The sequence below is a fragment of the Typopeltis vanoorti genome, chromosome 7, assembly GCF_054136105.1.
Source record: "Typopeltis vanoorti isolate ZY-2024b chromosome 7, IOZ_Tvanoo_1.0, whole genome shotgun sequence".
NCBI classification, from domain to species: Eukaryota; Metazoa; Arthropoda; class Arachnida; order Uropygi; family Thelyphonidae; genus Typopeltis; species Typopeltis vanoorti.
In genome coordinates, this window is record NC_143555.1 from 36685277 (window position 1) to 36699986 (window position 14710).

General features: G+C 37.3%; 1 protein-coding gene across 2 annotated transcripts in view; it reads right to left on the bottom strand.

The window, feature by feature from the left end:
- The window catches only part of LOC150104587 (BRO1 domain-containing protein BROX-like), a 163176-nt gene that overhangs the window by 134961 nt on the left and 13505 nt on the right, over positions 1-14710 (bottom strand). For both annotated transcript variants that reach the window (XR_016548540.1, XM_090395217.1), the window contains exon 2: positions 874-1077. Coding sequence is in view for 1 of the 2 variants with exons in the window: in XM_090395217.1 (XP_090251343.1) it covers positions 874-1077 (204 nt within the window). In the remaining variant the exon portion in view is untranslated. The remainder of the gene's footprint in view (positions 1-873; positions 1078-14710) is intronic.

Below are 14710 nucleotides of genomic sequence, written 5' to 3' on the forward strand. Positions count from 1 at the left end.
GATACTAAGGCAAGTGATCAGAACTTATTCCACCTTTACCATGAGTTGCTCTAGTCCTGAAAATACTTTGTTTGCTTACACTTGGATAAAGGATTAAACCCAGTGGTGAGCTATGGAAATTTTAACAAAGGGCTCACATCATCGAGCAAACAAAAGCCATATTCCACACAAAAACTTTTATTAACACAGCTTCTGTACTCCTTAATCAAAAAGTATGAGGGGACAATCAACCTGTAAAGGCTATCATTTTTAAACAAATATTTCATGATCTAAACATGAAATATTTGCACACAATCATCTGTGTTAATTTATCTTACACAAGAAAAACATTTTTTAACTAACAAAATATAATAAGAATAAAATCTTTTATAATCAAACATATGCCATAGTCTGCATTTTTTACAAACAAAAAAAATTTGTTTTGTTTGTGCTAGAAGTTTTTATGACAAACAATGTATAAATAATAAATATATATTATCTAAACACAATAATATTGATGTATGTTATATTTCTCTTTTGTTTTTATACTTCAAGTGATAATCAAAAGGTACCAATCAAGGGGCACTATTTTATAGTCCTATTTATTTATATGTGATTACCAAAAGTGAATTCTTATTTGTAAGATGGTAGTAACAGTAACTATAATATTTTATTTAATAAAATCACTTTGTTAGGTTACCGTATGAGTTTGTTGCTTAATATATTTCAAAAAATTATGTTTTGATTTTTTTTTTTTGAAAAAATAAAAAGTAAACAAGAAGAACCTGCAAAATTGAGAAAAATTTAACAAAGGGCTCAGGCGAGCCCCTTATAGCTTACCACTGATTAAACCAAATATATCATCTATTAATGAAATATACAATATATGCTTACACTGGAGAATTGCCAAGAAGGGACTGAGTCCACCTAAAACGAACTGCATAGCGCAACTTGCTTTCTCCTCCTTTTTCATCAACAGCAATTATAAAACCCTGCAGAAGTGCTAGATAATTATTCAGAGAAGTTTCTACCGCATCAATTTCATGATTTGGATCAGCAAGTAATTCCAACAGATGGTTTCGGGATTGCCTAAGTTCACTGCATAAAATTATATTTTATGAAAAAGGACAACACAACCAATAATTTTTTATTCTTTTAATATGTTTTAGTAAAATAAAAAAAATCTATTCATTAAATGTGATAACACTAAATTTAGTTATAACACTAAAACGTCTTACTATGTAAATATTGTATTTTGTTTAAAGAATAAAAATACTATCTAATAATGAGATTACAAACAATCTTAATTTAATAATTAAATTATTAAATTAAGATTGTTTGTAAGTAATTAAATTGCTAATGTAAATCAAGCTGGAATTAATTTTTTTTTTTTAAACTTGTTTACATAAAATAAAATACTGAACAGTTGTGGGGAGAAAAGGGATGAAAAAGGGAAAAATCAACTCTTAAGTAGAAGTTATACATTTCAGTTTGCAAAGCATAAGATTAAACATTTCGTTACTGATTATATATTTACATATAATATTTGAAAAACAGCTGTTATATGAACATCTTGTACACATTACAGATATCATGCAATATGTTTTAAAACAAATTTAAATTTGAATATTATACAATATCACACTTTGATTATACATTAAGTAAATTAATTTGTTGGCTCTACTTAATTGTTTCTCTAATTCCATCTTTAAGGCTTCTGGAAATTTTTATTAAACTAATTTTGTTTTTATAATGTTCTACTCAAACTGATTGCAAGTGGTAGTATCCTTGTATAGTAAGCCAAAAAGTGTCATGGTATATTATCATTTTTCTATATTCACTGTGATGGAGACAAAAAGAATGAATAATTCTTGAACACTACAACATACCTATAAAACGAAGCAGATATGAAAATGTAAAGAAAATGTATTTCTTGTATTCACAATGGCATCAGCAATCATATTTAATTAATGCTATTTGAGATCTGCTTCTCAACTAAAAATAGAGAAAGCAATATACTTTATTTCCAAAAAAAACCAGAACAGGGTAACAAAAAAATAAACTCAATACCATTAAAGAAAAAATATCCACCTAATCAAGAAAGAGAACCTATATAGAACAAGTAAAATATTCAGCCATTTAGGCACACTTTTCAGTGAAGATGCCAAATTAAATTTGGATAGAGACAACAGAATTAACAAAGCTGGTATGGTGGGGGGGGGGTAAATAAATTTATACAGAATAAGAGAGAAATTAGCATGAAACTAGCAGTATACAAGGCAGTGTTTCAAACCACTTTTAAGTTATAAATTTAGAGTCGAGTTAGAAATAAAGCACTTGAACAAAGACTAAAGACCACAGATATGAGTTCTAAGAAAAATTAGAACAGTGAATAGATGGCAGAAATGGCAGAATCATATTAAAAATGAAGATATTAAGAAGGAACTTGACATTGTTAGCATTCAAGAGTGTATGAGCAGAGCTAATCTAAGATGTTATAGCAACTTAAGCAGAATGGGAGAGGAAATGTTAACAAAACAGGTGTTTAATGCCAAGATAGCAAGAGATCCAGAGGAAGAACAAGATGCCAGTGGATGAATCAGTCAGAAGTGCCTGAGAATAAGAAACTGTTAGATACAACAGTATTGGAGTGCTGACAAGTAATAGACTAATTTGGAGGAAAATTGTTGATGGGAGATTAATAATGATGTAAACTTAATCATGTAGTGCCATCATAATAGCCTGAACACCCATTGAGGGTACATATCAGAAAATGATGATGATGTAAGAAATGACTTGATGAGAAATATTCAGTTGTTTGTTGATGATGTGAAACTGGGAACACCAATAGTAAATGAAGGTGATGTAGAAATCCTGCATGATGACTTACATAGACTAGCAACATGGGCAAAGGTAAACGAGTGCTACTTTAATGTGGCCAAGTGTAAGATGATGCACTTGGGAAAGAAGAGATCACAAGCTGTATACTATACTGATGGAATGAAACTGCAGAAACTGATGAGGACAGTGACTTGACAGTGATTGTGGGCAGGGAGTTGAAGTTCAGAGGGCATATTGCAAAGTAGCCAAAACAGTACATCAGATTACATGGGTGCACTAACAAGCAGGGATGGAGAAGTTATTGTTCCCCTTTATAAGGCTTTATTAAAGCCACATCTGAAATACTGCAAGCAGATCTGGTTACACAAATTCCATGAAAATAAAGAAGTGATGAGAGTATCCAGAGGTGAATGACAAAGATTGTGGCAGGTCTATGAAGTGAGAATAGACTGATGATGTGTGGACTAAAAAAAAAAAAAAAAAACTAGCTGACAGGAGTCAAAGAATAGAAGCATATAAGTTATTCAAGGAGTTTTTATAGGATTGACACTGAATAAATTCAGTACATGGCAGGAAGGGAGAGAATGAAGCATCACCCATGCAAATTTTCTAGCAAGGGCTAGACAATTATGGTTAGAAAGGATGTCAGGACTATATTTTCTGCTTAGAGGGTGGTGAACTGGTCCGGAGGTGGATGCGAGTGATTCATGAGTGAATGAGTTTAAGGAGTAGTATGATAGGTATTGTGTGAAAAATGACCTTCCTGTGATGAGTATCTTCTGACTCCATAAAGATACTTGTATAACAATAATAATGAATCACTACCATCATATACTAACTGACTGTCCAAACAATAATTCTGAAAATCATTAAATAATGATATTGTTCAAAGATCATTCAAGAATACTCTTAAGATTAAGATAAAGTATATTTATTTACATCCAATATTTCATGCTAGTTAAGGACATCTTCCAGGATCAGAGAAGCAATAATGTTTAGAGTGCTTTGTTTTAGATAAGGGGTGGTTTTAAGTAGTCTTTGATTCGGGTAGCCATAGATTCATGGAGGCCTTGCGTTTAGCCTGCAATTTCTTTTAATATCATTAATATCTAACAGATGACATACTTTTTTCTCCTGTAAGATAAGTGTGATACTGTTAATAATTTCATATGCTGTGTTTTCAATACATTTAGATTATAACAGTAGCATTCCTTCAATCCATGGTTATTGTCTTGTTGTCCCTGAGACTAGACTTTTTAAGACTAAAATTGTGATTACACAAAGCCCACAGCAGTGTTATTTTGATCATACAAGTGGGGGGATGCAACAAAATCACAGCCAAACCAAAACTTTCACATTATTAAGAAAGTAATAGTCATTATCTGCCCCTGAAAGATCACACTTTCTCTTTTCTACCAAGGATATGCAATATCATGTAATTGCAAACTCTTATCGTGGACAATTAGGACATTCCATATAGGCTGAACAAAGAATACAAAAATGATTTAATTTTTAATAAGTATGACAAATGAGGTCTAGTGGACCATGCTCTGGTAGCCTTCCACCAAGAAATGTGGCAAAAATTCATCTTATTACACAGATAGAGTCAGGAGCCAGATGTTACCGATTACTGAATTAGCCACAGAACTGACAAATGCAACTGACCTAAACAGATACAGTTCTAGAACCAACAGTACTGGGAAATCCTAAAAAATAAAAATAAATAAATTCTTATTTTATAAAATAAATTTTATTTTGTTAATTTATTTTTGTATAATGTATTTTATTACTACTTATTATTTTTTTCCCCATCAGACAGGCTAAGGAAAATTATTTAGATTAGCACTTAGATTCATCTTACTTTTGTGTAGTGTCATGTAGCTTGTGTATGTTTTCCTAATGACCTTGATAGAGGTCGAAATGTCAAGTGTTATTTTCATATTTATAAGTAATTACTCCAACATATGTCTTTTTTTTTGTCTTCATCAATTCTTCACAATTAACGATAGCAATAAGGACTAAACCTAACCAGAATAAATATGGATGCCAAAAAAATCTGACAACCTACTCTCTGCTGTTGAAGCACCCAACTAGTCTACAAACCTAGGTCAATTAAGTGGATTGCCTAGGAGGAGGAGAGACCAATCAGGACACTGTCCCATTTTCTCAACAATAAGAGACCATAACATTACCACAACAGAGTGCTCTGTTTTAGATAATGTATAAATGATCCCTGAAGATGTTCATGTAAGCTGAATGATAAAATGAATGTTAATAAACAGTTTCTCTTATTACTAATAGTATCCATAAATCAGTATATCTAATTACCAATACTCTGTACATGGGACAGAGTTTCCAGTTAGCAATTTCTCTGTGCTCTGGCTTCAATTTCTGCAGTCTGTAAAATTTATTTGTATTTTTGCAAGAAATATTGGATTTACTTTATTCGGATTTTTAAACATTTAAACTGGCAGTGTATGATCGAAATTTTATCAGTTCATGTTTGGTTCTAATTTTTTTCAGTTTAATGAGTGAACACTTTAATTTTAGGACATGATCACATATCATGGATGGAAATGCATAATGTTGTGCAAAATCTAAAATAAACACTATGAATAGAATAAAGAATAATTTTTTTTTTTGGTGAAGAAAGCTAGAGTAATTCATAAATTCAGACTATACCAACAAAAAAAAAATTATCTCAGAAGAGTGATGCCTTCAAAAACTACTTGATTATAGTGTATATATATATACAGGGTGTTCGGGATAAATTTGACATATTTATAATTAATTATATTTTTCCGTAAGTTACATGTATTAACACACACTTCTCTTCATTTAAAAGTTTGGACCCTTCTTCATTCATATACAAGATGTCAGAAAGGATGGATAGCTGGAACCCACCTGAATCATGGAAGAGAATAACTTGTATCATGATGATTCGTGCCCGCCATCAAAATAAGGATATTACGACTGCTGCCCAATGCTCCCTGAATACAGTAAAAACAATCAGGCATGAACTAGAGACTTGCAATGGTGACTACGAGGATGTAGCAAGAAGAAAGATCCCTAGCAGACGATCTGATTGCGTTCGTACAGCAGAATTCCTCGCAAATCTGCAGGAACAGGTGTTGAAGAACCCTGGCATTGGAATTCGGGCTTTGTTCGTGGAGTTGCTAACTGTAGTCAAGCCCTGGATAACAAGGGTAGCCAATGGTAGGCCGTATGTATGGCAGCAGGATTCGGCCCCTTGCCACACCTCTGGGAAAAGTCAAAAATGGTTGTCTGAAAATTTCTACGACTTCATCAGTCCAAATGTTTGGCCTCCAAACTCCCCAGACCTTAACCCCATGGATTATTTTGTATGGGGCGCAGTTGAAAAAGACACCAATCGCACTTCCAGTAATACAAAAGCCCAGTTAATGGATAAAATTAAAACAGTTTTTGCGGCCCTTCCCAGGGAGACTGTAGCATCAGCTTGTTCGAGGTTCCGAAGCAGAATTGAAGCTGTGATCGATGCTAATGGTGGTTATTTTGAGTAAATCTTGTTGATAGTATTGTAATTAACTCTGCCTGTAATGTTTTTTTGTCAATTCATTAAATTTAATAGATACAAAGAAGATTTTCTTTTTCCTTACGAAACTGTCAAATTTATCCCGAACACCCTGTATATCAATACTACAAATTTGATTCAAATCTGATTCAGCATAGAAACAGTAGAAGAGAGGGAATCAGAGAGACTTATGTGAACACTAGAAGAGGAGAGAATAAGATAAGTGGAAGAGAGGGAATGAGAGAGAGGTATGAGAATGACAGAAGAGAAGAGAATGGGAACAGTAGAAAGGAGAGAACGAGAGAGAGTTACATGAACGATAAAAGAGGAGAGAACAGGATAAGTGGAAGAGAGGGAAGGAGAGAGAGTTATGGGAATGATAGAAGACTAGAGAATGGAAATAGTAGGAGAGAGGGAATGGTAAGAGGCGTAATGTATGGTGACTCATGTGGAGAGATGCAGTTCTGAATGAGTCTGTGTGTCAATACAGGGAAACTAGAATGTCCAAGATGGATGGTAGCAGGGGCGGCCTCTTATGGAAAAGGGTACTTGGGAGAACAACATCGGGTAATGCTGAGCACAGTGGAGTCTAGAGGGGATAATGACGAGTATAGAAATAGTGGCATTTTTATGCTTTATACTAATGCCAGGAGTGTCCGGAATAAAGGAGAGGAATTGGTGGCGCTGACAGCATCAGCCTGGCCAAATATTATTGGGATCACTGAGACGTGGTTGACAGAAGAGGATATAATAACAGGAACAGAAGTAGCAGGGTACAAAACTTTTCGGCACGATAGGAAGGGAAAGCTTGGTGTTGGAGTACTGCTTATGATAAGTGACAAATTATGTCCCGTAAGAGTGGAGGCTTTAGAAGGCAGCGACAGAAATGATTTTGAAAGCATATGGTGTGAGGTAGAGATAGCCAAGACAGGATATTTAGTGGGGTGTTGCTACAAACCAAGGAGCACAGAGGATGGGGACCAGGAGATGTTTAGACAGTTGAGCTCGGCAAAGTACAAGAAGAAGAATGATTGTTATGGGAGATTTTAACTACAGCAGTATAAATTGGGGAGAGTAAGATGAATGTAGCAATAAGGGAATGTAATTTCTAGAATTCTTGATGGACAAATGTCTTAGGCAACATGTAATAGAGGGAACAAGAAGTCCAAGAGTTTTGGATTTGGTCATGGCATCAGAAGAGTTGATAATAACTGAGATGACATCTCTCCCACCAGTTGGAGAGAGTGACCATGTGGTTTTGACTTGGAAGATGAATAGCCATGCAGAAGCATCAAAGAGATGGGAACATATGTGGAATTATAAGGCAGGTAATTATAATAGTCTTAGACATCAACTTGGGGAAGTTTCATGGAGGGAGGAATTGGAAGGCCGAGATATCATTAGTGCTTGGGAAATTGTGAAGGAATATTTGTTAGCAACAATAGTAAGCTGTATTCCACAAGTGAAGAAGAGGACACAATTTGGTGTAAAGTGGAGGACAAACAATATTAAACAGCAACTGCATGTGAAAAAGAGGCTATGGAACAGATAAGGAGACAGGTGAAGAGCAGATGCATGAAGAATATAAGACACACGCTAGGAGAGTGACTAGTATGGTAAGGAAGGCAAAACTGGAATATGAGAAGAGATTGGCCTTAAGATCCAAAGAAAATCTTAAGGAATTCTTTGGCCAGTAGTAGGAGAAATGATTATGGAAGAATGACATTGTGGGAGAAAAATGGGAATAGAATGATTGATGCAAAGGACATAATGGAATTGTTCAATGAACAATTTATTGGTGTATTTCATCCTGGAGGAGTAAATTTGAATACTAGAGGGATTCAAGTTTAGAGGTTCGAGTTTAGAGGTGAAGGAGGAGAGCGTGTTCCAAATACTGAGTACTCTGGATGTCAGTAAAGTTTTGGGACTGGATGGTATTTCACCAAGAGTTTTGAGAGAATGTGCTACGGAACTGACAGTGCCTTTGACCTGGCTTTTCAATGAAAGTCTGGCTACTGGAAAGGTGCCCATGGAATGGAAGGAAGGTAAGATAACTGGAAGTGTCTAATTATAGAGCAGTTTGTGTGTCATCAGTAGTTAGTAAGATCTTGGAGAAAGTAGTGAAGGACCGTATACAGCATTGGGAAGATGAGGGTAATGTTATCTGTGAGAGTCAACATGGATTTGTGAGAGGGTGCTCTTGTTTTAGTAATATGCTAGCCTTTTATAATAAAGTTACAAGAGCAGTAGATGAGGGAAAGGCATATACTGCCATTTTCTTGGATTTAGCGAAGGCATTTGACAGGGTGTCACATAATAAGCTGATATTTAAGTTGCAGCACATGGGTTTGGATGTCAGGTTGGTCAACTGGATTAAGAATTGGCTGTCCAATAGGTACCAGAGAGTTGTATATGGTGGAGCAGTTTCAAGGAGGCAGAGGGTAACAAGTGGGGTCCCACAGGGCTCAGTACTGGGATCTATATTGTTTAACCTTTATAGCAATGACATTGTCAGTGGATTGCAAGGGGATATTCAGTTGTTTGCTGATGATGTGAAGCTGGAAAGGGTTATTAGTAATAGTGCAGATGTGATAGTCCTGCAAGACGATTTGAATAAACTAGACAGATGGGCAAATGAATGGGGGAAGTGTCAGTTTAATGCAGCAAAATGTAAGGTCTTGAGGTTTGGAACCCATCGATGGGACGATGCATACTCTATTGGAGGAAGTAGAGGAGACAAGAGATCTGTGGTTGATGATTGATAGAAACCTGAAATTCAAGGGACATATTGGAAAGGTGGTGAAAATACAGAGGATTGCTCCAATAATGAGAAGGACGCTGACCTTCAGAGATAAAAGAGTTATCATTCCATTGTATAAGACCCTGATCAGACCACACTTAGACTACTGTTCTCAGATTTGGTCCCCAGAATTTGAAGGAGAAATTAACTGTGGAAAGGGTACAAAGGCAAATAACAAAGACAGTTTCAGGACTGTACAATGTTAGTTATAAGGATCAGCTGAGGGAATGTGGCCTGCAGAGCAGGGCTGTCGGCAGATTAGATTGCACCCTAAGGCAAACAATTAAATATTGCCCCTGATGGGTGATATTTAATTCTTTATATTTGTTTTTAATTTATATTTAATTGTTTATAAATAAAGATAAACATTAATGCAAAACGATTACAAAATATTAACTAAATGTTTGCTCTATGGGGGATATAGCACAATAAAACCGTTTATAAGCTCTTGTATTATTATTATTATTTCACACCTCCAGGTAGTTCAAAGACACGTCGAGAGAGTGTGCCAACAGCATCGAACAACTACCCTTCCAACTACTAACTGCGCTCAAACTTGCTTAACTTTCTGCATGAGCCATTAGTGGCAGAGGCTCTACCAATTGACCAACCTTTGCTAGCAAAATATTTGTCAGAAGTAAGCTACGTCCACCTCTATCGATGTAGTTGCTAGACCAACCAATCTTTCTTAGATCATTGATACATCCATGCTAACAATTCCTTAACAGGAATTGTTAGCATAGAGACAGCGCCTACTGCAATATGGCTGAACGAGCACTCTTATTAAGCTGCGCATTGAGGCAGGCTGCCTCTATTATTATTGTTTTTTATTATTATTATTATTCAGGCCTCCAAGGAGTCAAAAGACTCATCGAGAAACACAAAGTCTATCATACCACTCTTTAAACTCACTGACTGTTCTCGCTCCCACCACTCCATCAGGCAATGCATTCCACGGCTCAACCACTCTCCACACAAAGAAACCACTCCTTACCCTCTTGCTCACAGTTTACTTTCGTAACTTCCAGGGATGGCCTCTTGTCATCACTCCTTCCCGCTGTGCAACCAAGCGAAAGAACTCCTCAGTGTCAACCCTGTAACCACCTCTCAACAGTTTAAAAGTCTCAATCATATCACCTCTCCTTCTATCCACCAAACTCTGCAGTCCACATTCCCTCAGCCGATCCTCATAACTATCCTTGTACAGTCCTGAAACCATCTTTGTCATCCGTCTTTGTATCCTTTCCACAGTTAATTTATCCTCTTCAAATCCTGGGGACCAAATCTGAGAACAATAGTCCAAGTGTGGTCTGATCAGAGACTTATACAACGGAATGATAATCCTCTTATCTCTGCAGGTCAGTGTCCTTCTCATAATAGCAGCAATCCTCTGTGTTACCTTCTCCACCTTTGCAATATGTCCACTAAACTTCAGGTTTCTATCAATCATCAACCCCAGATCTCTTGTCTCCCCTACTTCCTCCAGTATAACTCCTCCCATAGAGTATGCAGTGTCCCATCGATGTTTCTCAAATCTTAAGACCTCATATTTTGCTGCATTAAACCAATGCCCCCCATTCATTTGCCCATCTATCTAGCTTATTTAAATCCTCTTGCAGGGCTGCCGCATCTGCACTATTACTAATAATCCTCCCCAGCTTTGCATCATCTGCAAACAACTGAACATCTCCCTGCAATCCACTGACAATGTCATTGATATAAAGGTTAAACAATATAGGTCCTAGTACTGAGCCCTGTGGGACCCCACTTGTAACCCTCTGCCTCCTGGAAACTGCTCCACCATACACAAATCTCTGATACCTATCAGACAGCAAATCCTGAATCCAGTTGACTAATCTGACATCCAGAACCATGTGCTGCAACTTAAATATCAGCTTATCATGTGGCACCCTGTCAAATGCCTTCGCCAAGTTTAAGAAAATTGCAGTATATGCCTTTCCCTCATCTAATGTTCTTGTAACTTTATTATAAAAGGTTAGCATATTGCTAAAACAAGAGCGTCCTTTCACAAATCCATGTTGATTCTCACAGATAACATTACCCTCATGTGCCCAATGCTGTATACGGTCCCTCACTACTTTCTCCAAGATCTTAACTACTGTTGACACACAGACTGGCCTATAATTAGACACTTCCAGTCTGTTACCACCCTTTTGCAATGGCACTATCCTACCTTCCTTCCATTCCCTGGGGATCTTTGCCAAAGCCAGACTTTCATTGAAAAGCCACGTTAAAGGCACTGTGAATTCCCTAGCACATTCTCTCAAAACTCGTGGTGAAATACCATCGAGTCCCACAGCTTTACTGACATCGAGAGTACTCGGTATCTGAAACACACTCTCCTCCTGTACCTCCAGACCTCGAACCAGTCCTATCCCTCTAGCATTAAAACTGACTCCTCTAGGATGAAATACTCCAATAAAGTGTTCATTGAACAATTCCACTATGTGCTCTGCATCAGTCACTCTATTCCCATTTTTATCCTACAATATCATTCTTCCACAGTCATTTCTCCTCCTACTGGCCACATAGCTAAAAAATTCCCTAGGATTTTCTTTGGATCTTAGGGCCAATCTCCTCTCATATTCCAGTTTCGCTTTCCTTACCACACTAGTCACTCTTCTGGCCTGTGTCTTATATTCTTCATGCATCTCTTCACCTGTCTCCTTATATCTCTTCCATAGCCTCTTTTTCGCATGCAATTCCTGTTTAATATTGTTTGTCATCCACTTTACTCCAAATTGCGTCCTCTTGTTCACTCGTGGTATACAACTTACCATTGCTGATAACAAATATTCTTTCACAATTTCCCACGCACTAGTGATATCCCGGCCTTCCAATTCCTCCCTCCATGAAACTTCCCCAAGTTGACGTTTAAGACTATTATAATCACCTGCCTTATAATTCCACATAACTTCCCGTCTCTTTGATACTCCTGCATATCTATTCATTTTCCAAGTCAATACCATATGGTCACTCTCTCCAACTGGTGGGAGAGATGTCAACTCAGTTATTATCAACTCTTCTGATGCTATAACCAAATCCAAAACTTTTGAACCTCTTGTTCCCTCTGTTACATGTTGCCTAAGACATTTGTCCCTCAAGAATTCTAGAAATTCCATTCCCCTATTGCTACATGCATCTTCCTCTCTCCAATTTATACTACTGAAGTTAAAATCTCCCATAACAATCATTCTTCTTGCACTTGCCAAACTTAGCTGTCCAAACATCTCCTGGTCCCCATCCTCTATGCTCCTGGGTCTGTAGCAACACCCCCACTAAATATCCTGTCTTGACTACCTCTACCTCACACCATACGCTCTCAAAATCATTTGTCTCACTTCCTTCCAAATTCTCCACTCTTAGAGGACATAGGTCATCACTTATCATAAGCAGTACCCCACCACCACGCTTTCCCCTCCTATCCTGACGAAAAATGCTATACCCAGCGACTTCTATTCCTGTTGTTATATCCCCTTCTTTCAACCACGTCTCAGTGATCGCAATAATTTTTGGCCAGGCTGATGCTATCTGCGCCACCAATTCCTCTCCCTTATTCCGGATACTCCTGGCATTAGTATAAAGCATATAAATGCCATTGTTTCTATACCCAGCATTATCCCTTTTAGACTCCACTGGGCTCAGTGTTACCTGACATTGTCTCCCTTCTCCCAAGTATCCATTCCCACAAGAGGCCACCCCTGCTATCATCCTCCCTGGGACACACTGACTCGTTCAGAACAGCAATCTCTCCAGATGTCTACGTCCTTCCTCATTCAAATGTAAACGGTCTCTCGCATACAATTCCTCTCTTTCTTCAAACGCACTCCAAGCATCCACATATACCAGTCCTCTCTTGTCACACATTCTCGCTATTATGCCATTCAATATCACCGCTCTTCTGCTCAGCTCATCATTATCATACCTAGGCAACACGCACACTATTTTTCCTCTCTCTGTCTTCTTCCGTACAGTCTCAAGCAAAAAGCTATGTTACACACTGTCAATGGTACTACTGCTGCAGAGTTTGGTGGATAGAAGGAGAGGTGGTATGATTGAGACTTTTAAACTGTTGAGAGATGGTTACAGGGTTGACACTGGGGAATTCTTTTGCTTGGTTGAACAGCAGGAAGAAGTGATGAAAAGGGGCCATCCCTGAAAGTTACAAAAGGAAACCGTGAGCAAGATGGTGAGGAGCGATTTCTTTGCATGGAGGATGGTTGAACTGTGGAATGCATTGCCTGATAGTGTGGTGAGAGTGAGAAAGGTCAATGAGTTTAAGGAGTGGTATGATAGACTTTGTGTTTCCTAGGAGGGACCTCCCACGAAGAGTCTTTTGACTCCTTGGAGGCCTAAATAATAACAATAATAATAAAGATATTTAAACTTCAAAGCCGATTTCAAAGTAGCTAAACTTTGAATTTAAAATGTTCACTAGGGGTATTATGAGCAGACTATGTATATTATGAGATTTATAATATAAATCTGAATTTGCCAAATTTTGAAATGAACAGTATGTCCACAAAAGCTCTATGGGTAAATCTGTTTAAATCAATGGAAATACCAGTTGAAATGATTGCTGAAACAGCAACGAGAATTCCTATAAGCAATAAATTTATGAAGGAATATTTTTGTTGGCAACAATGACAGCTTGTATACCTCAAGTGAAGAAGATAAAGCAATTTGGAGTCTAATGAATGACAAAAGAAATAAAAACTGGGGATTGCAGAAGAAAAGTGATTATGCAAGGCATATAATGAGAGGTGGAGAACAGTTGCATGAAAAATATAAGGCTCAGGCCAGTGGCACACTCAGGATTTAATCTTGGAGGGGGCCCCAGTGCTCAGGAAGGAGCACTGCTCCCCCCCCCCCCAAGGATAGTTTAACCTTGGTGGGGGGGAGCAAGTTGAGTAGACGATTTGCGAATACACACTACGCATTGCATACGACATATGACTGAGCATCTGCAGTGATCGCTAATTCATAAGTAGTATAGAAATAGAAGACACGACACAACATAAATAAAAAAAAATGAATTTTAATTAGGAAAAGATTTTTAGAAAATTTCTAGTGTTTTTTCCTTTTCTTTGGGGATGCCTGGCTCCTTGGTCCCCCACTTCTGGGTGCGCCACTGGCTCAGGCTAAGAAAGTGACTAGTATTGTAAGGAGAGAAAAATTAGAATATGAGGAAGACTGGCATTGCAATCTAAGGAGAATACCAATAAGTTTTTTCGCTATATAGCGAGTAAGAGGAAAAATGATAGTGGATGGATTATCTTACTGGGTGGAGATGGGAATTGGGTGATGAAAGCAGCTGACATAGTTCAGTTATTTAATGACCACTTTATTAGTGTTAAATCCTGGTACTACAGGCTTTCATCCTAGAAGGATAGTGAGTAGTGAAGTGTTAGAAGTGAATGAAAAGGATGTATTCTGAATACTGAGTCCACTCAATGTCAATAAGGTAGGGGAACTAGATAATGTTTTAAGGGAATGTGTTATGGAACTGACTGTAC